Source organism: Siniperca chuatsi, linkage group LG8 (assembly GCF_020085105.1).
Source record: "Siniperca chuatsi isolate FFG_IHB_CAS linkage group LG8, ASM2008510v1, whole genome shotgun sequence".
Classification (NCBI taxonomy): Eukaryota; Metazoa; Chordata; class Actinopteri; order Centrarchiformes; family Sinipercidae; genus Siniperca; species Siniperca chuatsi.
The window spans coordinates 4,520,069-4,547,372 of record NC_058049.1 but is presented as its reverse complement, the minus strand read 5'-3'; the positions used below and the strand labels follow the sequence as shown (position 1 = coordinate 4,547,372).

General features: G+C 39.8%; 1 protein-coding gene across 1 annotated transcript in view; it reads left to right on the top strand.

Moving 5' to 3' along the window:
- The window catches only part of LOC122879915 (polycomb group RING finger protein 3), a 61,837-nt gene continuing 34,533 nt past the window's right edge, over positions 1-27,304 (top strand). The window contains exons 1-2 of the mRNA XM_044204499.1: positions 1-153; positions 23,696-23,806. Of these exons, the coding sequence (XP_044060434.1) occupies positions 23,792-23,806 (15 nt within the window). The 5' untranslated portion in view covers positions 1-153; positions 23,696-23,791. The remainder of the gene's footprint in view (positions 154-23,695; positions 23,807-27,304) is intronic.

The following is a 27,304-nucleotide window of genomic DNA, read 5'->3' as shown; positions in this document are numbered from 1 at the left end:
CGGCTGTTCTCTGCGCGTGCGCAACACTGCTCCAGGAGTGCTGTTTCGGTCTGTTCCGCGGCCGCTCGGTCATTTTCGCCTCTTTGTTTTACTGATAGTGGATTTAACTCGGATTCAACCCAATATCCAGCGGACTGTGCTGCTCCCAAACAGGTTAGTTTGTCTAGCTAGACTTGTTTTCTCTATGTTCCGTGCTCGGTGGGTCTATCGCCGGTTTACGGTCCCGGTTTGTGCCCCCTCCTCCTCATTTTTCGCATGTCTCTTTCCGCTTGGTGCTACGGGGCATGCTATACGTGTTGTTTTATGTGTCTATCTGGTGGTGTATGGCGGCGCCGGGCCCTGCAGTTGCACACCGGGGATGGGGTGTTTTAAGGGGAAACGTGCATCGTTAAGGCGGCTTTAATGCTAGCCGGGATGCACACGGTTAGCCGTGCCGGAGAAGAGGCTCTGGCAGCCGCCTCTCTGCCTGTCTCGTCATGTTTAAATGCTGTTGTTCCTCTCAGCCAAACACCAATTCTTCTTTCCCACTGAGCTGGAATGTTCTTGAAAAAATCTCATGGTCCACCATTAAGCTAACCTCTTCCTCCTGCCGTCCAAAGTTCAGCGCGCGCGCGTGTGTGTGGAGGATCTACATGAGGTTTGGATTAAATCAAGACAGAAAGTTGGTGCATTTTTTTTTCTTAAGGGTGGATGTCGCCCCTCGCCAGACTGCTGCTGCAGAAAGCCCTGCGTGACATTGTGGGGGGGTGGGGGGGGAGAGAGAGGAAGGCATGCAGAGAGCAGCCAACAAGTCTGTGCAGTTTTTGGGGAGGAGATGCAGCTAAAATACCATCTTCACCCAGCGAGTAACACGTTTGTGTGTGTGATGGACAGAATCAGGCTTTATATTCAGGGGGTTTCTCAACTTTTTCGAGCAAGGGACTCTGCAACACAGGAAGCATGGTTTGGTTGGCTGGTCAAAGGATGTTATTTTGGCTATCTACATGCATAAGCACAGTCTCAGCCACATCCTAAAGGCTACACTGTCTTATCAAGTCATTTTTGTCTGTAATTAAGTCCTTAAAGTCCCCCCCACCCCATCACTTTGACACTAGAAGGCTGTTCTCACATTCATCTGCTGAAGAAGGAAAGTTTCTGTGTGCTCGCATTAAATCCGAGTTGGACAGTGGACGTACAAGCAGGATTTGGTGACACCCCAACTAGTTTGGTATTAAAAATGCAACTTACACTAGTGTGATGTGTGAAGCGTCCAGTGCACAAACACTGAGAATGGACTTTTGTTAAGTAGGAAACATCTTGTCGTTGAACTTTTGAAATGGAAAAATTTTGCGTGTTTATAGATTCATGATTTTTGTTTTTCAGTGAGGGAGAAGGAGTAGATGTAATTTTAAACAAGGTAATTGAACTGTTTTATAGGCAAACCATATCAGACACATTATCATTCAAAGCAGAGTATTTTTCTGTATCTTCAAACATGTTTGGATCTCTGTTGATGATCTTTTTAAAGTTAAATTTTTTTAAAAACACATGAAAATGTTTATTACATTTCTGCTCACTCAGGGGCAGCGACCTGCCTTATTCGTTCTTTATAGGTACAGGCACTAATTTCTCTTGAACCACAATGATTTGTATTGGAAACAGGTTTAAATATTCTTTCAGCACTTTTGTCCCACTTGTTTTAAGAAAACAGAGTTTGTAGGACAGACATGGCTTGATAAGATGGAGAGTTTTGCGGTGTATATTTCAATGTGTAGTTGAGACCTGCTTAACATTTAAATATAGTCATTGAAATGCTTTTGAAACAACTATGACGTGTAACCTAGGTGTCTAAAATATTTTGACTTTTCACCCAGATGTAGTGTAGACGTCTCGACATCCTTTTGATCTGAAAATCTCCAAATCAATGCTTGCATGCACTGAAAACCACAGACCTTCGTACTGAGCACACTTCTGGTGCAGGGAAACCAAAGAGTGTCAATCATCTTCGTGCTGAGTTCAAGCCAGGGCAGTTACTGTATATTGACATTAAAGCTGCCCTAGGCTTTGTCATCATGTGCATGCTGGCAGCTCGAAAGAGCAATGGAAGTCGACTAAAAAAATAAGTGAACCTCCATAACCTGACTAACAGGGTGGTTGTTGAAAGTACTTGACTCACATGTTGCCTGCTAATGAATTAATTTGTGATATTGAAAGTGCACACACGCTGTGCAAGTGTTTTCTCGGCTGTTGTGAGCTTCAATAGCCTCAAATCCTGTAACATGCTGCTACTAAACTGCACCCAGCGTGCTTGTGTTTTAACAGCCGAGACACTCTCTGATGCTTTATACCATCAGAGAGGAAAGAGATCTAACGTTGGCGAGTCCAGCTTTTCCTTCGATGGGGCTTTCACTCACTCTTAACGTTTTTTATTTAATTTAATCTTTTGCTCCCTTTGGAAAAGTGTATCTAAATCCATGGTGCCTCAATCAGAAGTGAGAGGATGCTCTTCTCTGCCACAGCCGCACTTTCTAATTTTCGCAGGTAAAACAGTTGTATTTTTATGTAAAGATGTCACCTTATGTAGCTGTAAGCTAAACCTCATCTTGCTGGGCTCCTTTCAAAGCCCACTGACGGACCTCACTGACCTGAATGGTGGTTCTTGGCCAGCTGAGTGGTACTTGGTCTGTGTTCAGAGATACCATATGATATGGCTGTTGCATAAGACTGCTCACACACCCACCAAGCATTAACTTTCATGTCAGGTTTCTGCTTACTTTGCAGGGAAACCCCAAATTACCCGCAGCTTTTCTGGACAGCTGTCCTCTGACCTGGAATTGAATAACATCTAAGCCATCTAATGAGTTGTTTTTTTTTAAATTCAATGTCAATATTTCTAGTGCACAATGACTACAAATTATCAAAAATAAATTTATTTTGACCCACTACCCCAAAACATGGGACCACGGTCTGTTTAAACAATGTTAACGTTAACTGGCAGTCAGATAAAACTGTTGTCCCTTCAGGACAGGCAAGCAGGATATGGCCTCTTTAGGACCAGGACTGCTTGATAATGAAATAACTCAGTAGTGGGTTAAGCACTAGAAGATGCTTTTGTCTTTTTCTTGGACAGGAAATTATCTCAGGCAGCTTCCTAAATGAGCTACTGAGCAACTGTGGAGAATCCCTCGCCTACAAATCAAGCCGCAATTTGAAGAAGCTGTTCAAATCCTCAGCGCTGGTCTCACTTTCTCCTCCACAACACAATTTCTTTGAACACTTGATAAGAACTGAAAAAATAATTCTGCAGAAAAAGTAAATTAGATTACAGTTGCAGTATTCAGCAACATTGTGAAGCCAAAATGGTATTGGACAGGACAGTCCAGTATGATTTTAAATCCTGTTAGACTCAGATAGAACTCATTGATGGGTAAAAACCTTTAGTTATCTACACTCAATAAAACCAAACAGAAATATTTGTGGGGTGGAAAAGCCATTTAGACATAAGGGGATATTCGGACAGCGTTAAAAAAGGCAAGGAGCTGCATAGTTGGGGGCGTGTTACTTCAAGTACTTTAAGTGAGATGATGAAACAAGCTGTGAAGTTCAGTTTGAATGGAACTTAAAGGATTGGATGGATGGATTAAAGGCTCGTCAGATGTTAAAACACTGCACAGAGGTTTATGATACTATGAGACAGGATTTTACAACTTATTATCACAGCAACACTCATTTTATCCTCTGTCTTGGCGATAGCACGGTGAACAGTTGAATTGCGTTGTTCACATTACAAAGGAACTCAGCAGGAATGTGTGTTTGCATGTATGTGATTGGGCAGTGTGGTGTGTTTTAGTAGTTGACAGGTTACTGGACAACCCTTCCTTTTAAAAAACAAAAACAAAAAACAAACAAACAAAAAAACAAGCGGGATTTGGTGACACCCCAACTAGTTTGGTATTAAAAATGCAACTTACACTAGTGTGATGTGTGAAGCGTCCAGTGCACAAACACTGAGAATGGACTTTTGTTAAGTAGGAAACATCTTGTCGTTGAACTTTTGAAATGGAAAAATTTTGCGTGTTTATAGATTCATGATTTTTGTTTTTATCCTCAGTATTCAGATCAGGGAACAACAAAACTCTTAAAAGTATAATATGTAGCATTTCCACGTTAAAATGTCTAAAAACGACTAGACCTATGTTATATATTTTGTTGAGTTGTGTACTTACATTATCCCAGATGTTTCTAATAATGTGTGTGTATCTGTAATTTTATTCAAGATAACGGCCCCTCAAGTTGCTAGAACGTCCGGGGAAACACCCGATGATATGTAAGAGTGAGGAAGGAAGTTGCCGAACTAGCTAGCTAGCCACTCTATTGTTTGTGTTGCTCACTCGTGATGGAGCACGATGATTCATTGCCGTTTGCTGCGCGTTCTGTCGCCAAAGCTGTCCCCGTAAAACTTTAATACATTACCTCATTCGTGAATATGATTGTAAAACATACCAGTTAAATGTTGTGCTTTTTAGATATTCTAACACTACTTTATGAGAGGCCGGCTGCCCACTCAGCTTTCAGTTGAATGATTCACAGGGAACTTAACAGAGACTGCTTAGCTTCTTCTCACTGGAATGAAATAAGACTTGAGAAAGAGATAGATGATGCATAAAACAGATTTTTTTGAGATTGAAGATTTGTTAGGAGATGGTTATTTCCTCAGCACATCTCCACCGTTGTATGACAGCATTTTACACAATTTCACCTGCTCCTCTCAGACTAAACTGCAATACTGAAAGAACCAAACAGACAACAGGTCAGCTTTTATTTAGAGGTCTGTCAGCTGATTGATAAAACGTGGTCAAGGGTCAGCAAAGGTCTACGTTTGCACCAACTTCTCCTGAAAGTCTGTAACAGAGCGGTGCACAAGTGACAGCACTATTTAGCATCTCTGTCAGTTTAATGAGCCCAGAAAGCCTTTGTAAATGAACGTCGGTGGGCCAAATGAGGAATTAATTACTTGCTTGCCTTGTACTTCAACCCAGCTTGTACAGTAAATGGGTAATAACTGTCATCTCTGGGTCTGTGTGCGACTCACCCTGTCTTTGCCTGCGGCCTGGAGCCCACAGTTTGTGGTTAAAACTAGAAAAGCAAGACAGCAGTACACTGCTGCGAGCCTGTTAACCAACAAACCCACGTAATGGCTCATTGCATCCTCCTTGTTGCAGCAAGTCTTTTCTCCACCGCAGATTGAATGGTGCATTTGAATATTTTTACTCTGAGAAATGGAAATGGGAAAATTATTGCCATTTGTTTAGTCTAGAAATTAATAGTTTGGTTGACAGATAGCTGCTGAAAATGATGTAAGATTCTTCCCATGCATACACAATGTACATCCTCTAACATAGACAACAGAATAAGGATTTACTATTTTACAGCAGGTATTCAGTTGAGGATTTAGTGTTGAAATGACAAGTTGATTAATAGATTACACGATGAATCAGAAAATGAGCTGACAATTGATCATCATTTAAGTCCTTTATCGGGGACAAATGGCAAACACTTGTTGGTTTGAGCTTCTGAAAAGTGAGTAATTTTGTCAAGTTTTGTTGCTTTTCTCTGTTTATTTCGTTGTAAATTAAATGTTTTTGTTGGGACTGTTGCTCAGGCAAAGTAAGCAATTTGAAGACCTCAATCAGGGTTTTCGAAATTGTGATTTTGTACTATTTATCAGTGGTGAAAATAATTATTTACATCTGTACATCTAGATGGGTCGAAATATTTTGCTGGTGTATTACCCAGCAAGGTTTACCCTCCATCTTTCCTTATTTTTCTACATTCTCCTCTCCCTCCTGCCACTGTGACTATTTACAGTGACCTCCAATGACCTCTCCTGGCAGAGCTGATCTGACTGTATAGGGTGGTGGTGTCCAGGACCTTTCCCCTCCCCCAAAAACCTCTCTTCCCCACGCAGTCTCTGGTGTCATTATCATGGAGGTCAGTAGGCCAAGAGCTTCAGACGAGGGCCACTTTGACCTGAGGATTTTTCTCTTAATGGTGTTTGGTTTGCAAGTGACAGGTAGTGAGTCAGTTAGATTTCAGAAATGGATGATAAAAGTCTCCGTGATACGTATTGATATGTGAATAAACATCAATTTTACAGTATTAGGACGAGTAATAAGCTGCAATAATATCTCCAGTTAATTAAAAAGCTTTTACAATTCCTTGTCTGAACATTTGGTACATTTTTCTCTGGTGCACAGAAGTGAGGCGTTTTTTTTGTGTTACCAGTTTGTTTTAAATAAATAGAAGAAGTGGGCTAGCATTTAGAGTTAAAGCCACCATGGCTGAACAGATAAAAACAGAAATGTCTCCTGCAGAAACCCAAACATCATACCCAGAAAGAGGTTACAGTTCAGTCAGAAGTGTTTTTTATAGTCAGATTTCATTGTAAATCTCTTGCATTACTTTACGGCACAAAATGAGAACCAGTTTTATACACCAGGTCCAGTTTTAATACACAGTTATTCCAGTTCTTTGAATGTTCTACTACCAATAAAGCAAATGTCCCCCTGAAATTCATTGATCAGTAGTTTAGTCATTATTGGCTGTATTTTGGATCCACTGGGTCGGACTTGGAGGGAAGTCGAATGGATTGCTTTGAGGCACGAAATGGGAATCAATTTGAGATGAGCTGAGATGGTCAGTCAATTAGTTGATTAGTTGATCAACATTTTTCAGTATTTTCTAGAAAAAGCGATTTAATCAAGTAAATACTCAGGACATTAATAATGAATGTAATCGTTAGTTGTAGCCCTGTTTTACTTCATCCAGTTTATACTGGATATACTTACTGCATAATTGTGATTGAACGGGCTGTCATCAGATCCTTTCCTTGCTGCTGTAAAATCATTGGTGCAACACAAGTAAGGGAAATGAGGGGCATCATCCTCAACAGAAAGTAAAGGTCTTAAGGGAAATGAGGCCTTAATTTGAAAAACAGAAAATACTGCATGTAAAGGCTGTGGCTTAAAGGTTATTGATTGAAACTTTTGACTAATACTTGCAGTATGAACGCCTTCTCTGGCAGTGAAAACCAAGGCAGGAAAAAGGACAAGCACCCTACACCTCCCTGACCTGCTACTGTTCATGTGGCTTTAAGCAAAGTACAAAACTCTGTCGCACCAGTGGAGCTGCTAAGTTGCAAATAGTAGGTGACTGTGGTTTTACTGGGTGTAACTAAGAATATAAAGCAGGGCGATGTTGAAAGAAAATACATGCTCAGCAATCCCTCCCTGTGTAAATAAAGGTTTAAAATACAGTGTATCACCAAGGCATTGTTAGGATAAGTGGCAGGTAGAGGGCTCCTGCACACTGTCAGCAGAGAGCATTAAAGAAGTGACGTTTCTGACAGGCAGGGTCAGCTAAGTGAATTTTGACACCAAAGTCTTTTTAGGAAGTGCCACGTGGTCGGTAATTACACAGTTTAAGCCCTCAACACCGAAACTGTCATTTTAACCACAATCGAACATGTAGGGAAAAATGAGTTTCACAGTTTTTATTTTCACAATAAATTCACAGCCTGAAGCACCTGATGGAGAAGACAATATGTGTCTTTACATAGTGTACATTCATTATTATTATTATTATTATTATTATTATTATTATTATTATGTAAATTAATACAATTTCTGCAAAATATTTTGGATTACCATTGTATCTGGCATGATGCAGTCATAGCTTAAATGTCTAGCAACAAATTAACCTAAAACTGCTTCAGCTGTTGTATAATTCACTCTCAGCAGTTGTAAAAATCACACTTGGCACATCAGTATAACAGCTTGATTTATGACATTTCATAATAATAAGTCACAAAGTTATGGTCTTTGTTGAAACTATATCTAGACTCTCTTTTATCTGATGAAAGCTAATCCTTTGATTTTTCTCCACCAGAAAAATGCTTCTTTCAGTCCTAATCATGCTTTTATACAGATTATTTTGAGCATGGCAGGAGGGGAGGAGCACTATGCCTCAGGACACTGTCACAGAAAGAGAACACCCTGTAAAAATCAAACTTGTGGCAGACAGTTAATATAAGTGAGTGTGTTTGTGAGGCTGTAAAAATTTACCCAGCAAGCCCCCAGCTACAACTGTCTCGGTTAATGCCACCGCTGTGATGAGCTTCATGTTACCAACAAAATCTTTAATTATAAAAACTCTATTTATTGGTGTCATTGCCCGACACCTCATCCTGATTCAGAGATCAGGGTCAGCTATAGAACAGTGATCCTGAAGCTGGGACATATTCAATGCCTTGCTTAAATACACTTAAACAAGGAGGGTTTTGACAGAACGATTTATAGTAGGGATGCCACGGTGAATACATTTTCCCACCAATTAATAAACTTGTGACAACACCGGTGTTACCGATTACACCGGACATTTTACAAGAAAAGATATTTGTCGATGACGTTTAATATCTGTAGCACTGCAGGTCCCATTTTGGCAGCCTCACTACTGTGGTGCGCTTGAAGGCATGTGTGTAGATTAGAGGTGTTGCCTCCAGATGCTGCCACCTTCAGTCAGACAAAATGTACAGATGTGTAGTGCTATTTGTTTAAGTTGTGGCTCGTTATGTAATTACTGTTCCTAAGGTGGCAAGTTTACATACGGTACATTAGTCAACTATAACTGACCACACGATCAAGTGCTAGACTGACTTGAATAGTTTCATCATGTTAAGAATATTATGCGGCAGTCATCCAAACATACAGCTAAGTAGTATTAGGCGATACCATGATTGTAGTAGGATGTAATTAGCGTGGCATTAAGCAATAACTTAAGTTTCAGTACATGCAGAGGTCAAGCTCATAGGCTAGGCTATGAAAACGTAGCAAGCTTTCATTTCCTGCAGGCATTGTGGATTCAGCACAGGCTGGCCAAGTTCAACAGGCTGGCTTTGTAATGTTCCTTTGCAAATGCATCACAAAGAAACTGTTGGAGGAGTGAATGATGAATGAAAGGATGTTTTGCTGCCTTTTCATCTTTATGAGTTAACGTTAGCTACCGGCAACTTTTAATGTGGAATGTGTTTTTTGCATGTTACTCAGTGCATGAGTTGACGTTGTGAATCAGTCAACACCCCTCTGTAGTCTGACTAAGTATTGATAACAAGCTTAGTAGGTTTTATTAGAATTTTTTTAATTTGATGAACGTGGGTGCTGATAAGTGAAAATAAACAAACAGGTAACGTAATCAGTGTATGCCCTAAGACCGTGTAACAGAGTATCGCGGCAAGCCTAATTTATAGTCGAGGAACTTGGCCCCAATCTCTATTGGGTAAAACGTATCCAGCTGGTGATATCAATATAATACAAGATATACAAAGTTATTTAATATTTTTATACAGTCTATGATATATAAACACACACACACACACCCAGGAAATAATTCTGCGCATTTTTTGAATTTGCGTCTGGGGGAATGCAAGACAGCAGCGACTAGATAGTGAAGATCAGATCAGAATCAGAAATACTTTATTGATCCCCAAGGGGAAACTCTTTTGTTACAGCAGCTCACTGTCACGTCAGTGCACACAGGAATAGAAGTTCTAAGCAAAAAATATAATACACTATAATACAGGTCAGATAAATTAAGTACCAAGTGGGTATAAGTATAAAATTAAAATAAGTGTAAAGTACAAAGTGGGTTTACTGGTTGATGATGATAATAATACGGTATAAGTAGTAAGTAATAGTGCATGAACTGTCAAGTTCAAGCGTAGAAAAGGTTTCAGTCGTAGTCATCTGGACTGAAACCTTTTCTACGATAGAACACTCCTGGACGAATGAGGGACTACACCGTCCTGTCAAGTTCAAGATAATAATATGGTTATTATCTTCACATAAAATGTTCGACATCTGCAAACAGTGTCCATCACTTTGACTGTGCTTGAGCACCAAGCACCGTCGATGTAAAGACAGAGTCCGCCTCCCCTCACCCCGGCGGAGTCTTGCGCTCCTTCAGCTCGGAACACGGCCCGCCCATTGAGTGCTTGATCCGGGATGTTGGTGGAGCAGGTCTCTGCAAAAATGTGGGCACAACAGTCTTAGATTTCCCGTTGCTTGGCCAGCCCGAGTCCCATTTCGTCCAGACCGGACATTAGCCAGGGGCAGCCTTAAGTCCAAACTGGGCCAGCATGGCACCTATCCCGGCTCTTCCTCTCCTCCCGGGGTGATCACACAGCACTCACTCCTTTTATTTATTTTTTTCCTTCTTTGAAACAGGTGGGGTGGAAAAAAGTTTTGCTGGGTGAAAAAAAAATGTTAAGTTACTTTTCTTTTTTTTTTTCTCCATCTGTGTAATAAGGCAGGGGAAAAAAAAGTTTTGGCAGGTGAACAAGAAGCTGAAGTGCCCCACTGCCCCATGTGCTAAATAGGACTAACAGCATTCATGTTTTCTTCCAGGTGAAGCACCAATTAAAACACATTTCTAGCCAAAAGTCAGTGACAGTAATGTTGCATAACTTGCAAACACACAATATATGTTGGCTACCTTGTGTTCTTGTCGTGGATGCTGTGCCGACTCAAAGGTTTTTGTCTCAGATCTCAAAAATTTGTCTGGGACAGGCAAATTCACAGCCAAAGTTGTGCAGTCCGCACTACGCTTTAGTCAGAGCCACTACAATGAGTTTAATTTCCTCAGTTTCCTACATTAAAAGCGGTCTCAGTTTAAGGGTCAAAGCCACACAGCCTACTGTGTAATGTTAAATGGGTGTCTTAATTTGTCAGTAATTCTTTCTTAACCGGTTGAAATGCTATGTAACTCAAGGTTGTATATTATTTACACTTGTGAATATGTCAATGTTTGCAGTAGTTCACACAAATTACACGTACGAACTGAATTCTACAGTCCATGCTGTGAAGTTACAAAACATTTGTGGTCATATTATGCACATTTTATCTTCATAGCTACACAAGTAAAATTTTTGAAATGTAAATTAACTACTTCCATGCAGCTGTTGGAAATATTTGTTCATCTTTTTAAAGTGGCCAGTGCATCAATATATTCATCTGCCAAAATATTTCAGCAGACAAGAAGCTTTTTAGAACAGAAAAGAGGCCAGTTGGTCACCCTCCAATGTGACTGGTGAACTACACGTGGCCAATGCACCAGCCTCAGCCAAAATAAAGCAGCATTTGGCCGGCTGCTGGTGGTCCCCGTGATGATTATCTAGGCTAGAGAAGAGCTGCTTTGCATCTTGACAACATGTAGCCGATTACACTGTTACACCAAAGCCTGGCTCACTGCTGTGACTTGAAATGAGAAAGGAAGTATTTGACATTTCTGTGAAGAAACGACAGGGCACATTTAGTCTTCTGATAGCCTTTTATCTAATCCACTCATCACAAATGGCTGTCTAGAGGTCAGTCATGTAGCGGACTGAGGTTCATTTATGTTTTCCAAAATGCTTTTTAGTTACTGCTATCAGCCATCTGCTATGCCAAGATAAATACTGAACTGTAACATAGGAAATTCATATTAATTCTGCCATACTGCATCGTAATGGAGTACTTTTAAAGTGCATTGTTATCTGACTGCCTTAATAACTGTGATACTAAATATTCTGGAGGTTAACACAGCCTTGTTATCCTCCCGTATTTTGGGGGAAAGCTCATTTAAGCTTATTTCAGTTGTTGTGACAGTTGAGAAAGAAAATGTTCGGCCCCCTTGCCAACACAGAATTTCTATGAAATAGAATCATTTCAACTATAACAGCTGCTTTCCTTGTTATCCCCTTGTTTCCCTTCACTCTGGGAGCAGCAGTCAGCAGTGCTCATTACTTGTATTAATGACTTAATTAAAATTGACTCTACTTCTACTTCATTGGTATCAGTACTGTCTAGTGGACATTTATGCCAAATTGACCACTGAGTAATAATGAAGCCATGCGATATTAATCTTCCAGATTTCTTGGAGTTGATGATCATTATGTTTTCTCCTTCTCACAAATGGATAGAATTGCAAAAATGGCATCAGCATGTTAAGTCCCAAACCTCTGGACCAAAGGGCGGATAAGTTCAGGAGAGGTTATCTGTGATTGCAGTTCGGAATGGCTGTAGCTACTAGGTGTGGTTGATCATGGGCCCTGCTGTTATCCAGAGCGTAACACAGCTGTGAACCCTAATGATCAACATGTTGACCTTTTGAAAACTTAACATTAGGGATCAGGCCATCACTTGTAGAAAAATATCCTCAATCTTCCGTATTCACATGAAACAATGTCTTTTTGGTGCTTTCTGTCAGTAGCTAATGCCTGCAGCAGGTTCATAGTTGTGTAAACATCCAGCATGTAGTACATCTTTCCCAAGAGTACAACAACACAGTCCCTTAGGATATGATGCATTTTATGTTTCCACTGACAACGCTTGTTTGTTTGGAATAAACTGAAGAGGAGTCATGTGCAGTGTTGCAAACTATAGAAAATTCAAGGGAATAAATTGTACTAAGCACAGTTAAATTGACTAGCGATGTCTTTAAAGGGCACTGTAAGAAACAACACAGCTACAAGCACCAAAGATGTCACTCACATCAAAACAAGAGGTTTCTTAAACAAGCATTTTGTAACAGTTAGAGGAGAAACCTTTGGAATATTGGGCTCTTTAGCTGCTAAATGGTCCGCTATGTTCACAGCTAGTCACTAACTTTTGTTTGTTGTTTGATGCTGGGCGGGTAGTGTACAGTGGGTTAATCAGAGTTGTTTTGCTGAAAACAGTTGCCTGTTGTGCCTTGAAACGAAACTGAGGAAAGCAGTGAGACTGAACTGAAATTGTTAAGTTGCGGGCCTTAAAACCAAAACAATGAGCCCAAAGAAGTTAGAAAGCTCCATAGAGCTGAGGGGAACTGCAGAATCGGGTGATAATTCTCACTCCAGAGAGTTCCTCTTTGTGGCCCCTTTCACAAGAGAGATATAAAAACACTGATTATTGGAGCTTTAACAAAAAACTATATTAAGACCCCAAACACATTACTAACAACCTTGTGGAGGTTGTACAACTAAAGCTGCGTTTCCACCCAAAGTATCTTTTCATCCCCAGGAACTACTTTTTAAGGAACTAAAAAGTTCTTTCAGCCCATTGTTGTGTGTTTCCACGGCAGTCTAAAGACCCACAAAGATTATGCAAATTACACCCATTAGGTTACACCCATCACACAGCTGCATAACTCTATTGTTTTAACGTATTAAACACATCACCTGCAATTCAAGGACCTTTGCTTATTTTAACCTATGCACTCTCACCTGTTTTAAATACTGATCTTACCGGTGTATAATGGTGAAATTGAGAGCCACTACTTCCTCAGAGCATTGTAAATATTAGAATATGGTAACACAAACATAAGCATTTCGTGTGTTTTTACATATGTAGTAGTATATACTTGTTTTCAGATACAAGAACAGCCACTATAGACACATTTGGTTCCACAACTATTTATTTATCTGCAGAAATATAAATGTGCAAAATACAGTATTTGTGGGCTTCAGCAGGAGGCATGGGACGAGGGCTGCCGGTGGTCGCAGGGGTAAACACACTAGTCTCTGCAGCCTGCCGCCCAGTTAGTTAGAAGCACTTAGCAGCTAAAGAGCCAGATATTTCCTTCAAGAGTTGGTAGCGACCAAAAGCAGAGCTAAAAGAGAGGGAATCTTGCATTTAGATTCATCAGGAGGACACAAACAAGACTCCGAATGAATAGTAATGTTTCTCCGTAACTGCTGGATGTGTAAATAGGCAACTGTGTGCTGACTGGTTGCCATATCAACTTAAAGGGGGATAATATTTCAGTGTTGTGTTCACATCTTGTTTCCACTGCCCCCATGTGGCCAAAAAAATCAGTTTTTGCAGGTTTAACTGAAATGGTCGTTTGAATGAACCGATTTATAAGAAAATGTAGTTATTAGGAGTGTATTTTTATTTTATTTTTTTTAGCAGATGGGGATAGAGAGAAGTATAGAGGGCACTACATGTTTCAACAGATTTCTTCACAGCCTCTCTTCCTCATTTGGAGCTCATCTCATTTGTCTTCCTGTTGTTGAGGTGGCCAATGTGTCCTGAGCCTCTGGGTGTTGAGACTGTTTACTCTTTGATGTCTTCGCCTTATGTGAAGGCTGCGTTTGTGTCTCTCTCTGCACAGTAGGACCACCCCATGCGCCATAACAGCGCCTGTGTTTAATAACTTGAAGGAGCTGGATAACAAGCCCATTTGGCGATGCTAATAGCATATGCCATTTAGTGGAAACATTTATCCAAAGCTCCTTACAGTGTCATAAGTGTATGCATTTTTGTACTATTGGCTCCAGTGGGAATCCCTAACCCTTTTAGCATGAGTGCAGTCTTCTACCCATGGAGCTAGTAAAAGAAAGAAAGAAACCACAAACCCAGATAGTGTTGCTGCTGTAATGTACCCAATTTCCCCTCTAGGATCAATTCATCCCATCTTGAGCTACACATGACTAAAACTGATATACATAATAAAAACTACCCCTGGTCCACACATTCAGTTGTATTGTTTTATCTCCACACAGCTCCTTATAAATCTTTTGTAAATGTGTTTCATTCTACATCAAGTAGCAAAATACCATGTTTTGACACAGATATTGAATTTGCTTTTAACAGGTTGTTTTTTGACTGTCTAAAATCTTGCTGTATAAAAAATAATTTAAGGTCCTGCAAGTAAGAAAACAGGAGCTCCACATTCTGCGTAGTGATTGTGTTGCTTGCTCTCTCATCAGAGAGCATCAGGTCCTGCGATCAATAACAGGATCATTCTGGCCTTCATAGATAGTTAATCAAGCAGAACAGTCCAAAACAGACACGGCATGCATCATTGCTGTGACCTTGGATGCGTAACATGAACACGCTGGTTGTGTTGATGAGAAAGAGGAGTCTGAGTCATGGCATGTTTGTTTGGGTTTTTATAAAATATGAAAATAACAAAACAAACCCTTTTGGTGTCTCTATTCAGTGCGTTTGACAGGACATGGTAGAAATTGGTTTGAATAGGTCAATACAAGTTTCATAACTCTGCTTCTGACCTGCGTTTAGTGCAGTTATCTTTGCTCACATCAAAGTAGCTTAACTGAGGTATGAAAGGGACTAATTAGGAAGAACACTGGTTGAAAAAAGTATTCGTGGGTAACTTTGAAATTAACCAAAGTAACCCTGTTTTTTTTTTTAAAAGTACAGTGACTTCTAGCCTACTCACATATATTCACTGATCACAAAGGTGCTTGGAGTTGATTGTAGAGCATTAGCGGTGGCAAAATGTTCTCTTAAGGTGACCACGTAAAGAAAAAGCAACTCTTGACGTCCCCGTTCAACGCCTAGCTCTGGTATAAGTGTATAGTTTGCAAATGATGTGTATGGAACTACATTTGCAGATTGAGATCTTATTTACCCTTTCCCCATGTATGAATGTTCAAAAAGGGTTGTGTTGCGTGTGTTTAGGGCTGCAGCCAACAGTTTTCTTGATTAAAGGTTTGTCTATAAAATGTCAGAAAATATTGAAAAAATTTCCATCCTGACAGATTAGAATTGCCAAAGATATTTAGTTTCCTAACATAGGACAAAGAAAAGCAACAAATCACATTTGACAATATTAGCCAGTTTAGCCTGAAAAATTAAATTGGATAAAACGATTAGTCAATTATCCAAATAGTTGCGACTCATTTTCTGTTGAATTCTTTCAGCTCTAGTGACTTGAGATAAATAATAACTCTGGTAAGAATCAAACCTGTCGAACTTTACCCATTCTGCTAAATAGAACATTAATCCTAGTTTTTATTCCTGGAAAATCACCTGAGGTGTAGTCATTGCACATTTGCTCTGACTCAGGCTAGTTGATAGATAGTGCTTTTGTTCCCTGATGAGCTAAGTACATGAAACATTTTGTCAAAATGATTGTGTTGCTACTGTTTAATCCTTGACCTCCTCAAACACACGTGTAATTTGGTTGTCGCCACATGTCCTTCTTTAAGACTCACTCTACACTTAAATTTACACCCAAAATGTAAATCTAAACTTGTGTACATTTACAAACCTAAGCAGAAACAGCCATTTAAGATGATCTGAACACCAGGAGTTTCAGTTTTAGGGTCTGTTCTTGTTCCGACCTAAGAGGCGTACTACACATTAGCTTCACTAACTTTACTCCTGGCCTTCACAACCTAAACTCAAAGCTCAATTATTCAAGTGTTGCTGCTTCTTGGCAGCGTGTACGCCCTCCTGGCCGGCTGCAGTCTGCTTCTCTTTGGATCACGTCTATTGTCTGCCTGATTTCCCCAGGCACCGAATCCGGGCTGGAGGATTGAGGGCCATCAAACAGAATTAAGAGGAGACAATAACTGTGTGTGTGTGACGGTGGATGTGTGTGCTCGTGCATGTGTGAATACTTACACTTGGGCAAGAGCATGTATACATTTTTGTGTAGTTTGTGTGCATTTTGGTCTGTGTCTAAGTGTGTGGAAGTTGTGTGCGTGTGTGTGGCCTAGGAGTGTGTATGTGTGTATTTTGAAGTGAAGCCAAAGCTTCCACAACAAGAAGAGGCCTCTCCTCCTGGCTCCGTCCACTGTTGCAGGCCTTCAGTGTCCGTCGCTCCAGCTGGCAGCCAATTTATACCGAGGCCAAACACTCCAATACCCACAGGCAGGCCAACAGGGGCTCTTTGTGATGCCAGAGAGTGTGTGTGAGTGTGAGTTTCCTTCTGAGTGTGTGTGTGTGTGTCTGTCTCTGTGTGTACTTATCAGCTACTGAGACAGTTGTTCAGCTCATGATTGACTGCAAATGTTGTTAATCTCCAGATTTAGCTGTATCCAGAGGACTTCTATCTGTGTGTTCACATTGGTTAAGGCATGAATTACATTATATTAGTGGCTCAAAGTTAATGAATGCACTGGAAGCTGTAAGGCTCCCGTGTGGCAGTAGTACTGTCTTGTCACAATACCAAACTGCAGACTTTGATATCAGCATTTAAATATGTAAACAACTCTAAAAGAGAGCGTGGAATTGGTCAGACAGAACAAACAATGATGAGACTGCTGCTAGAGAATATCGAGAAGTAGGACAACATTTTTTAAATTTATCCTGAGAGTGGTGTGACGGAAAGAGAGGAAAGGGAATGTGGTCAAGACTGAAATGCTGAACTTTATTTAAATTTCCTTGTTTTGTTTTTGTTGTTCTATTTCACCTGTAACCCATCTGCATCATTTTTACCTGTACATTTGAATGTATATATATTTCTTTACCTGTTATATGCACTTTATGCATATATCTTATCTCTCCCTCTCAGATGATTCATCAATGTGTATTTAGATAAATGGTCCACAATCCGATGCAAAAATGAAGCAGATTTGCAGTGATCCGATCATGTGATTGTGATAATTCGATTCAGTTCTGATTTGTTTGTCTTTTGTGAAACATGCAGAAACTGGAGGTTTCAGGTTTCAGGTTTCTTTGCCAGTGGCATTACGATTGGCTTTCGAATTTGTGACCCAAAATTTGTGACCCAAAACTAGCTTGCCCAGAGTCCGTTTGAATCTTAGATTTCAGGGAAGTGTACAGACGTCTCCCCCTTCAGTAGAGGAATGTGAAACCACCTCTCTAGTGACAAACTTTGCACAGATACAAGTCAAGGTCTGACATTTTACAGGACTTAAACATAAGAAAAACACATTTTTGAGAAGAGGGGTACTTTAACTATGGTATGCAGAGCAACTTTTTCCTATAGTCACCAGGAAGGCAGTTTGACTGTCTATCACTTCCATATATCTGTACATTAATTGCAGATGTTTGCACGCAGCTTCAGTTGCACACATTGAAGAAATTTGGTATTAACAACAGACACTGCTTTGGGGCGCTGCATGATTGTTTACAACAGTCAGTGCACAGGATTTAGTCTCTCCAGCACTGAAATGCTGCCAACTAGATAATGCGTACTGTTGGTTATCCAAATCTTTTTAACATTGCTATAGGGGCACATGTCCTTGCAAATAAAATAGCTTCTTCATCATGTAGCAGTAACAGGAACCTGTCATTGCATCATAGCTTTGGCTTAAAGATAGAGCTTTCTCTGCACTGAATGAAGATTGTGAATTTGTTTCCCATTCATAGTTACATACTTCTCCATCTTCCACCTGTTTACATCAATTTATTTAGTACTTTTGAAATTAAAGTTGCCTGGTAAAATGATAGCACAAAATGTATTATGAGGTATAAAATTGTGCTTGGCAGACTGTAACTAGGAACTTAATGCCGTGAAATGGCATTTGATATGCACAGTTGACACTTCTCAGGGATTAAATAGGGCAACTGACCTCTCACCCTGAAACAGACCACTGAAATCCTCATCCTTCACCTGCGCTGCTATTTCTGCCCTTCTAAGAGGCAGCTAGACTCTGCACTGCTTTCAGATTGTTACGTAAGGGCACCAAAAATGAAATCAACCCTCAAAATGTTTTACATTTAAGGCATTTAGCTGATCCTCTTATGACTGTTGCAACAATTTCCCATTCACCAGCGTTACAAGCAACCATTATGAAGAAGTGGATTAGGGCCACAATTTTGCTGTGACCTCAAAGCAATCATGTAAAAAATTTCAAAGTGGATTTAAAAAATATATATTTTGAGGGCGTCCCGGTAGCTCACCTGGTAGGGGCGAGCACCACGTATCAAGTCCTTACCGCAGCGGCCTGGGTTCGAGTCTGGCCCGGGCCCTTTGCTGCATGTCATCACCTCTGTCTTCCCTGCCTTTCCTGTCTCTCTCTGCTGTCACTATCAAATAAAGCGGAAACACCAAAAAAAATAAAATCCCGGCCAAATATTTTGACATGAATTAGGTCAGGTCAAACTAATTGTAGTGAATTACTTAAGTGTTTTGACAGTATAGTCCCACTTATATGCACCAGCTATATCAATTATCCTCTTCAGCCTATTGCGACTATTTGTGGGGAATTCTGGCAGTTGTATAAAGTCTAAAGAGAGAAACATTTCTCTGCTAGAAATCTATGTTTGGATTTCTTTAAATTGATGTTTCTGATGAGGAAGAGCAGCTGAAGAGGAACATGCATTTATTTACCAAAGATCGTATGAAAACATGCATATAGCATCTGAAATGTCACCCAATTCCATCTGAGTGTCAACTATTTCAGAAAAAAATAAACTATTACCTGTAACAGATTGTTTTCTTTCTTTATCTCTTTAATCATCCAGTGACCCCTCAGATTTTTTATCATTTATTTATTATTATTAACATGTATTAACTTAAGTTTTCAAGAGCAAATTTCTGGTGTTTCTTAAAGTGTTTTGTTGGAGCCACTAAAAGAACTACATCATGAGACACTAAGCATCAGCATCACCATTTATCTACAGTCATTACCTCCTTGTATTTATGCTCTACAGAATTCACATTAAGTGACATGTCATTAGTGGTGTTGCTTTAATCAGCCAAAATGTGAACCATGCGCAGGATCCAACACACAAGGAAATAAGGTAGTGGTGATATTATATTTGCGGTTGTTGTTGCTGTCGTAGAACGTGATTGATAAAACCAGAGCGACTGGTTTCTGGTGGTGTGAATGGAGTGTGTCAGTGGGTTTGTGGGAAACAGTTTCTGCTTGGCAGGTTTCAGTGGGAGGATGCATGATAATGAACCCGCGGTCTCATTGTGAATCACTACAGTGTGACGAAAAGGCCATCAGTTACCTTTACTTTCATCTGACGTTCTTACTTAATGTCAGAGTCTTCTGGAGCTCTTAATAGTAATATTATTTCTTAATGTTGACTGAAGTTTAAGTTGTTCTTCTTGAGTTTTTGAAGTATTGTGTTTGGATATTATTTTATTAGAGCTGCAACAGTTGATCGACAAAAAATGAATAGGCAACAGTTAAAATAATTGATTAACTATTTTGAGTTATAGTCTCATTTTACAGCTTTAATCGCTGTGTAGTTGATTGCACCCCTGTGCCAGTATTGTGCAGTACATTGGTAGCTGTGGTAAACTGTCTCGTACCACTGCCACCAAGATGAAAATCTGACATTCTGCTTAAATTTATGTCCAGTCATTTACCAAGGAACAGAAAGCAGAAGTGGGTCAGAGCTCCAGAAGGCATGGACATAGCGAATCACAAAACCCTCTTTAAACTTTACTATCAGCCAATGATGTTTACAGACTTGAACATGATCAGGTGGATGGGTAAATACCTGCCAAGTGGCCAGCAGAGTAGATAGACAGCCACAATATACAGGTATAACCCTGCTTATTACTCTCAGCTTGTGTTTTGTATGATCCCTGATGATAGATACATGGAAATAATGCCTGGACCTAAATATAGAGTGTAAATAAGCTTGTGGTTGCTGAGCAGTCACAGAATTGAAAACCTATTTGCAAGTGGATATGAGAGACAACAAAAGTTATTGCCTCTTCCTCCCTGACAAAATGAAGAAACAAATAATATTTGTGTGGTTATATGCTCTGCAAGATGTGCGATGGAACTTTCCCATTTTAACTGGCACAGCTGCATTAAAGCATTCAAGTTTGCTTTAACTATGTTGCTGTTTGCCTTCATTGGACTGTTGCCACTTGAGACAGATAGGAAATGAGGGGTATAAACCTAATATGTTGCAGTTAAACGGTATACATCTTAACAACTTGACTACCAGGGCGTCCCCAATATCTGACAGTTAACAGCGATAACAGTGATTCCAAAATGATGGTGAAAGCAGACCATCTATTGCAGTGAATACAGGCTGTCTATTTATTATATGCTTCCAGTTTTGGTTTTGGTATCCTTAAATGAACCAGAATGCAGCAGCCTCCGTTCAGAACTGAAGTGAACTGAACTCAGAGATGGTTTGTTATCTTTTATGTTTTATCTTTTATATATATTTTGCCTCCAGCGTTAGCCCTCTAGTCATTCAGCAGTGGTTCAACCACCACTTCTGCAGAGGACAGAAACTGAACAAATATCTTCTCAAAAGCAGCAAGATCTGCAGTCTGAAGCTATTTAATTTTGACTCTATCCAAATAACAAAGGGATTTTAGTTTTGTAACCAGAACAGCATATTGATAATGAATACAGATGTGGGTGAAATCCCAACTAAAGGGATTCTTTTCTTCAAACCAGAGTGCAAGGTTGTCTTTGTCACATTTTTATATTTGGTTTATTTCTGGCCATACTGTGATCCAGAACTTGCAAACAAAATTCACATGGACTCACAAGTACACTACATGGCCAAAAATATGTGGACATCCCTGTCTTTTTTTAGATTTAAGGGGTATCTTGATGCTACAGCATACTAGATCTGCAACTTAATTAGCTTAAATTAAAATTTTAATCAATTAGTCCATTGACAGAAAATTAATTGCCTATTATTTTAGTAATTAATTCATTGTTTTACATATTTCTCAGCAAAAAAAGTCAAATATTCACTGGATCCAGCTTCTCAAATATGAGGATTTGATGCTTTTCTTTGTAATACATGATAGTAAACTGAATGCCTTTTTGTTTTGGACTATTGGTTGAATAAAACAAGAAATTTTAATGTGTCACCCTGGGCTGTTTGAATTTATGATGGGCATTTTAAACTATTTTCTGACATTTTTATTTATTTTATAGCCAAACAAATCTGCAGATCAATCGATAATGAATAAATAATCAGTAGTTGCAGCCCCTACAGCAGGTCTATTCAATTGGAGGCCACATCCGGCCCAGAAGCAATCTCCGAGTGGCCCAGCTTACACAAATCTGATGTATGACAAAATAAGTAAACTACATATCTAGTGTATGGAAGTAGCTAACGAGTGAGCCGTCTCGCTTCCTTCTCATCTCTGTTGAGAGTTCCACATGCGCAGTACCGATCAGGCAGGATGTTTACGGATGTAGCGACACCGCCAATCGTATCTTTTACAAATCAACGTTTGTAAGTTCCAGCCACGCTTAGTAGCTTTTCAAAACATCACAACAACCCCTAACAGTCACAACTAGGGAAGTGCTCTACTGTAAATATGTCTCTGTCAACCCTGAAACGTAAATTTGACAATGAAAACCGTCAGTTTAACCCTGCCTGGACTGGCAAGTATTTGTTTATGTTACCGACATCTCCAAAGGCCTGCTATTTTTTATTACATTCATTTGCATTTGTTTAAAAATTTTCATTACCAAAAACAAAACAAAAAGGTTTAAAATAGACTGCTGAAAATGTCTGGCCCATCTACATTGGCCCAATTGAATAGCCCTCCCCTACAGCATACAGTGATATATTAGACAATAGTGTTCTTCCACCGTTCCAGCAGATTTATTGTTTGGCACAAAGCCAGCTCCATAAAGAAATAGTTTTCCCAGAGCCCTGACAACAACCCCATCCTTCACCTTTGGGATGAACTGGACTCCGACTGTGATCAGACCGTATCACCCAACATCAGTGTTGGACCACACTAATGCTCTTGTGGCTGAATGGGAGCAAATCCTTGCAGCCAGGTCCGAACATCTGGTGGAAAGACTGAAACCAGGAGAGTGGAGGCTGTTAGAGCAGCATGTAAATGCCCATGACACGTTTAACAACCTCATTGGTGTCACGTTTGGGTGTCCATATACTTTATTTGGGTGTCCACATACTTGGCTGTATAATGTAGCTCATTTACAGAGTTTTGGTATTGTCTCGCTGTAGTTTTATTCCTTTTACGTCAAAATGTGCTTCTCATTTCATCAGGTATTTCACCTTGTGTTTGACATCTGCCCTTGATACTACATGTTGAGCTTTTCAAGCATTAGTAACTGTTTGGTAGCAGATGTCAACATCTGTCTTCTTATACCCACAACCCTTAAGATTTTGTGGTTGTTTAATGTTGTTAGTACAGACTTTATGTTCTCACACCTGTCTAAGCAAACCAGACAAATGGAAGAAGCACTCCTTAGTTTGCTTCAAACATGCTTGGTGTGAACATGACCTCAACTCAACCCCACCAACGCACAAACAAAACATTACATCACAGAGGAGGAGCTGCTGGGCGTCATGTGATGATAACATCTGTGCAAAGCTCATCAGCGCATGACTGCTCTCTAATAGGTAGCAGTACAGTGTGTGTCCTCAGCAGCCCCCACCACATTTCATCTCTGTGGACTATCTGGGCTAATTTCATGGTCTGATGAGTAGACGGAGGCAGGGTGGCAGACATACCGTTGTCACCGGAGACTTTGAAGGCAGTTTTTTTTACATTTTAAACTGTGTATGTGTGTTTGGAGGAGGATAATCGTGACTGGAGTGGTTGGACTCCTACAATTAAGCAATGAATCACATAAAGATGATGGCAGGACTAGTCACTACTGCCAGGCTGGCTGACAGGAAATCTGTTGCTGTTGCCCTCTGTGAAGGACAACTACAACTTTAAGGAACACTGTACAGTATTAGACTTTTGTGGTAGAGTGGTAATACAGACATGAGTGGTATCGATTTTCTCATCTAACTCTGGGCAAGAAAGCAAATAAGCGTCTTTGCCAAAATGCTGAAGTATTCCTATAAAGCTGAACTGGATATAGGTAGTATTATTTAGTCTCCAAGAATACAATTTTTGGATATTGCCAAGCCCCAATTTTCTGATTGTAACAACATCAATGAGATTTCAGGATGAATCTTCCTAACAGCTTTGTCACTTGCTTCTTTTTCTGTTATAGGCTCCAATGAGAGGCTCTCCATGATGAGGAGCTAACACTGTCGGCCGCACAACCGCAGGAAGAGACGTGGGCCGCTGCACCATCCACGGACGACGCATGGCGGTATTAGGGGTAAGAACCACACCGTCTCTTTATCAGTACTGAAAAACCCTGGGAACTTGAAAATGAAAGGAAGATGTGTTACCAACAGTTTTAGACATTTAATGGACATGGGTCAGTACTGTGTTTTGTTTCTCCCTGCTTAACGTTAGGCTTGGCTGTTAGGAGAAGTAGATGCCTTCTTAGGAGTAAGCTGGAGTAAAGAATTTCCTGCTTATGTGCATCCAAATGCTGATGCTGTAGCGTGCCAACATGTTACTGTGGAATTATAATTGAGTTAATAAGTGAGAAACAAAGGTTTAACATTTGAATATAGCTTGATAAATACTGGTCTTGGAAACTGAAATTACATTGCTCCAATGTTGATTTTAACTTAAAACTAGCAGTGTTCAGTATTATTAATTTGATGATTATTTTCTCAAATAACTGATTTATAGTGAAAAACTCCCATCACAAATGGGCATTCTGCCCAAAGTAGCGTTTTCAAATTGCTTGTTTTATCCGACCAACATTTCAAACCCCAAAGATATTCACTTTACTTTCATAGAAGACAAAATAAAATCTTCACAATTGAGAAGCTAGAACTAGGGAATATTTGGCATTTCTGCTTGACAAATCACTTAAACAAATAACTGATTATCAAAGTAGTTGTTGATTATTTTTCTGTTAATCAACTAATTGATTAATTGACTAATCTTATCAGCTCTAACCCTGACATACTGGGTTTATGAAATCCTTTTAAAGAGTAAAGACAAAAATGCACCATCATCAATCTAAAGAGAGAAGTTTTTTTCAGTTCTTAAAAAGCTGACAATTAGACATCGGAGGCTCTTGTCTGTCTGCAAAAACAATGATTCTAACATCTCCGTTTGTCTAGTGTCTTTATCTTTATCTTTGTGTCTAGACGCTTTCACCGTTGCTTTCAGCGAGGATTTCAGAACAGGTTGGAGCCTCTAAATGATGGATGTCAGCTGTCTCAGTGTCTAACTCACCAGGCACAGCCAGCCATTATCTGAGCGGTAGCTGGGTGTAATTTCACATCGGATGATGTGGCTGCAACTGCCTGCTGTTGTAGTCTGTTGGTTAGTCAGCCTGTCACACACTCAGGCCTGTAAGCTGGTCAGTCAGTTACTGTGTTTTTACTCCACAAGACACCTGGAACAAAAATATAGTAGCAGTTAAGTACATTAATTGCATTTCATTCTGTTGTTAAAGCAAGCCGGTTGGTGAGCTGCTGCAGTTAGCAAGCTAGCAAGTTTGCTAACAAAGTCAGTTTTAATATTGCATACTCTCAACCTTTTTTAAAGGGAAATGAATCTAAAATGGAAGAGTAATTTTGTGTCAGAAGTAAGAGGAACATTGAGTGACAAAGCTGCTCTTAAATCCTGGGAAAACAAACTGTTGGTAGTAGAAGCAGTCCAGTTCAAAGTAGGTAGGGTAGACCAAAACATCAAATATAATTGATGTACGGTCTGACACAAAGATATCTTTAATGTAAAAATGACTCAGGGAGAGCTCAGTGGAGAACTCCGGGAGTCAGACCACGAGTGGGGCTAGACAGCCGAGCAGCTCCTCAGGGTTTCTCTCTGTACTCAGGCTGATACCAGAGGGCAGACTAGTTTCATCAAAAGAAAACTTCTTTTAAAAATGCAGCTCAGACATTCTCTTTGAGTTTCTTGATATTTTAAAAGTTATCCTTGATAGTAACAGATATTATCTGTAGGATCCACCTAATGAAAGTTAGCCCGTGCACAGCAATTTACACATTGACGTGACATTTATGTACATAAACATTTTAGGGCATTTCTACCTTCATGTTCAGTTATTTCTTTAAGTGACCTGAGGTCAGTTCAGGTCAGGGATGTAGTTCACAAGCACTGACGCCATGACGACCAGCAGCTTCGTTGTAACTAATCCAAACATAATTAAAAACCTTTTACTTGTGGTTTTAGTACAGTTCGATTCACTTAGAAAGTTTGAAATTTAGATTTTTTTGCATTATTGCTAATGGGTTAGCTGACAGCTAAGTGGTGGAAAAGTGTGTATTGTTACACTGTCTCTGGGAGATAAGGCTGTATCCACATCTTTAACTACAAGCCACAATAACAGAAGATAAAAACAGCATGCAAAGACAGAGAAAGATGAATGTACTGTCTTCTGTTCTTTCTTTAGCTTTCATTGATCTTCACTTCTAGTGTCTTTTTATTAAATCAGATGTGAATCAAAATACAAATTAACCCCCCCCCCCAAAAAAAAAAAACAAACAAACAAAAAAAAAACAAAAAACAAAACAAAACATACAGGAGACTGCATGTTTTTTCAACTCTGAGTAGTGTGTCTGCATATCATGCTGCAGAGAAGGCGGCCTGTATGTAGCCTGAGAGGCAACACCCAGGGCAAAAGCGCTGACTTTTGCTCTTGAAGCTGTGAGCACATGGTTTTCAGTGTTATTTTATTAATTCCTTTTGTTAATTTTTTTTCAGTCATTGGTGTGTGTTTGTTGATGAATGTCTGGATGCATATGAGTTAGTTTAATCATAGGTAATAAAGTATATAAGCACAAATATTAGTGTGTATTTAACTATGAACTGTGTAGAGTTTGAAAATGTCACATTGTTAGTAATTGAAATAAGGACACACAGAAACCATATATAGCTGACTAAGCTAGTTGACCGTTTACACATCAGCTGAGTCTCCCTGTTTGCTCAGCTCTGTGAGCACAGAGGACTCCAAGTTACTTGTTGATGATGTTACAGAGTGAAACCACAGTTAGTCATTCAGTTACTCAACACACTTAACTTCTGTATAGCAAATCACTACTTTCAGCACCGTTTTCATGTACATCTTTTTAAAGCATGAATCACACACTGAGCTCCCTGTCGCTGCCCGTCAGCCCTGCTTGTCTGATTGTGATCGTGCAGGTCCATGTTGAACTGAAGACTCGGTGTAGTACAGCCGATCTTGGTTCACTGTCTTCACTGTGGTTTAAAATGAGCAATAAGCTAAGCATTTTCTACCAGCAAGATGGAGATATTTTTATGTGAAAGTGTTGATGTTAAAAGATGTTAAAGGTTTTCTTCAAAAAGACACACAACCAGAAGAAAAAACACAGGAGATACAGTAACTGTGGTTGGCAAGAAAGCAGGAGTGATAGCTAACTAGCTCCCTGGGTACAGTAAGACGTGGCATAGAAAAGAATGAAGCCAGCTAGCTGACATAAAATGCTGCAGTGATATCCAACAAAGTGTTCCTTGTTGAGATCATGGGTATATTATTGGCCGTGTTGTGTTTACAGTGGCTTTTATTCAATGGTTTTAGTGGTGTAGCACCTCATGAAACTGGCTTATCTTTCCGTTCTCAGAGGCTTTATTCTAGGTATTTGGAGGAGTTTATTAGTACTGCGGTGTGTTGATTAGCTTTTTTGTATTTGCTGTTTTTGGAAAACAATTCTTTCCCTGTGTTTGTTTTTATCTAGCAAAATGTGATACAATGATCGGTCACAAAAAGATG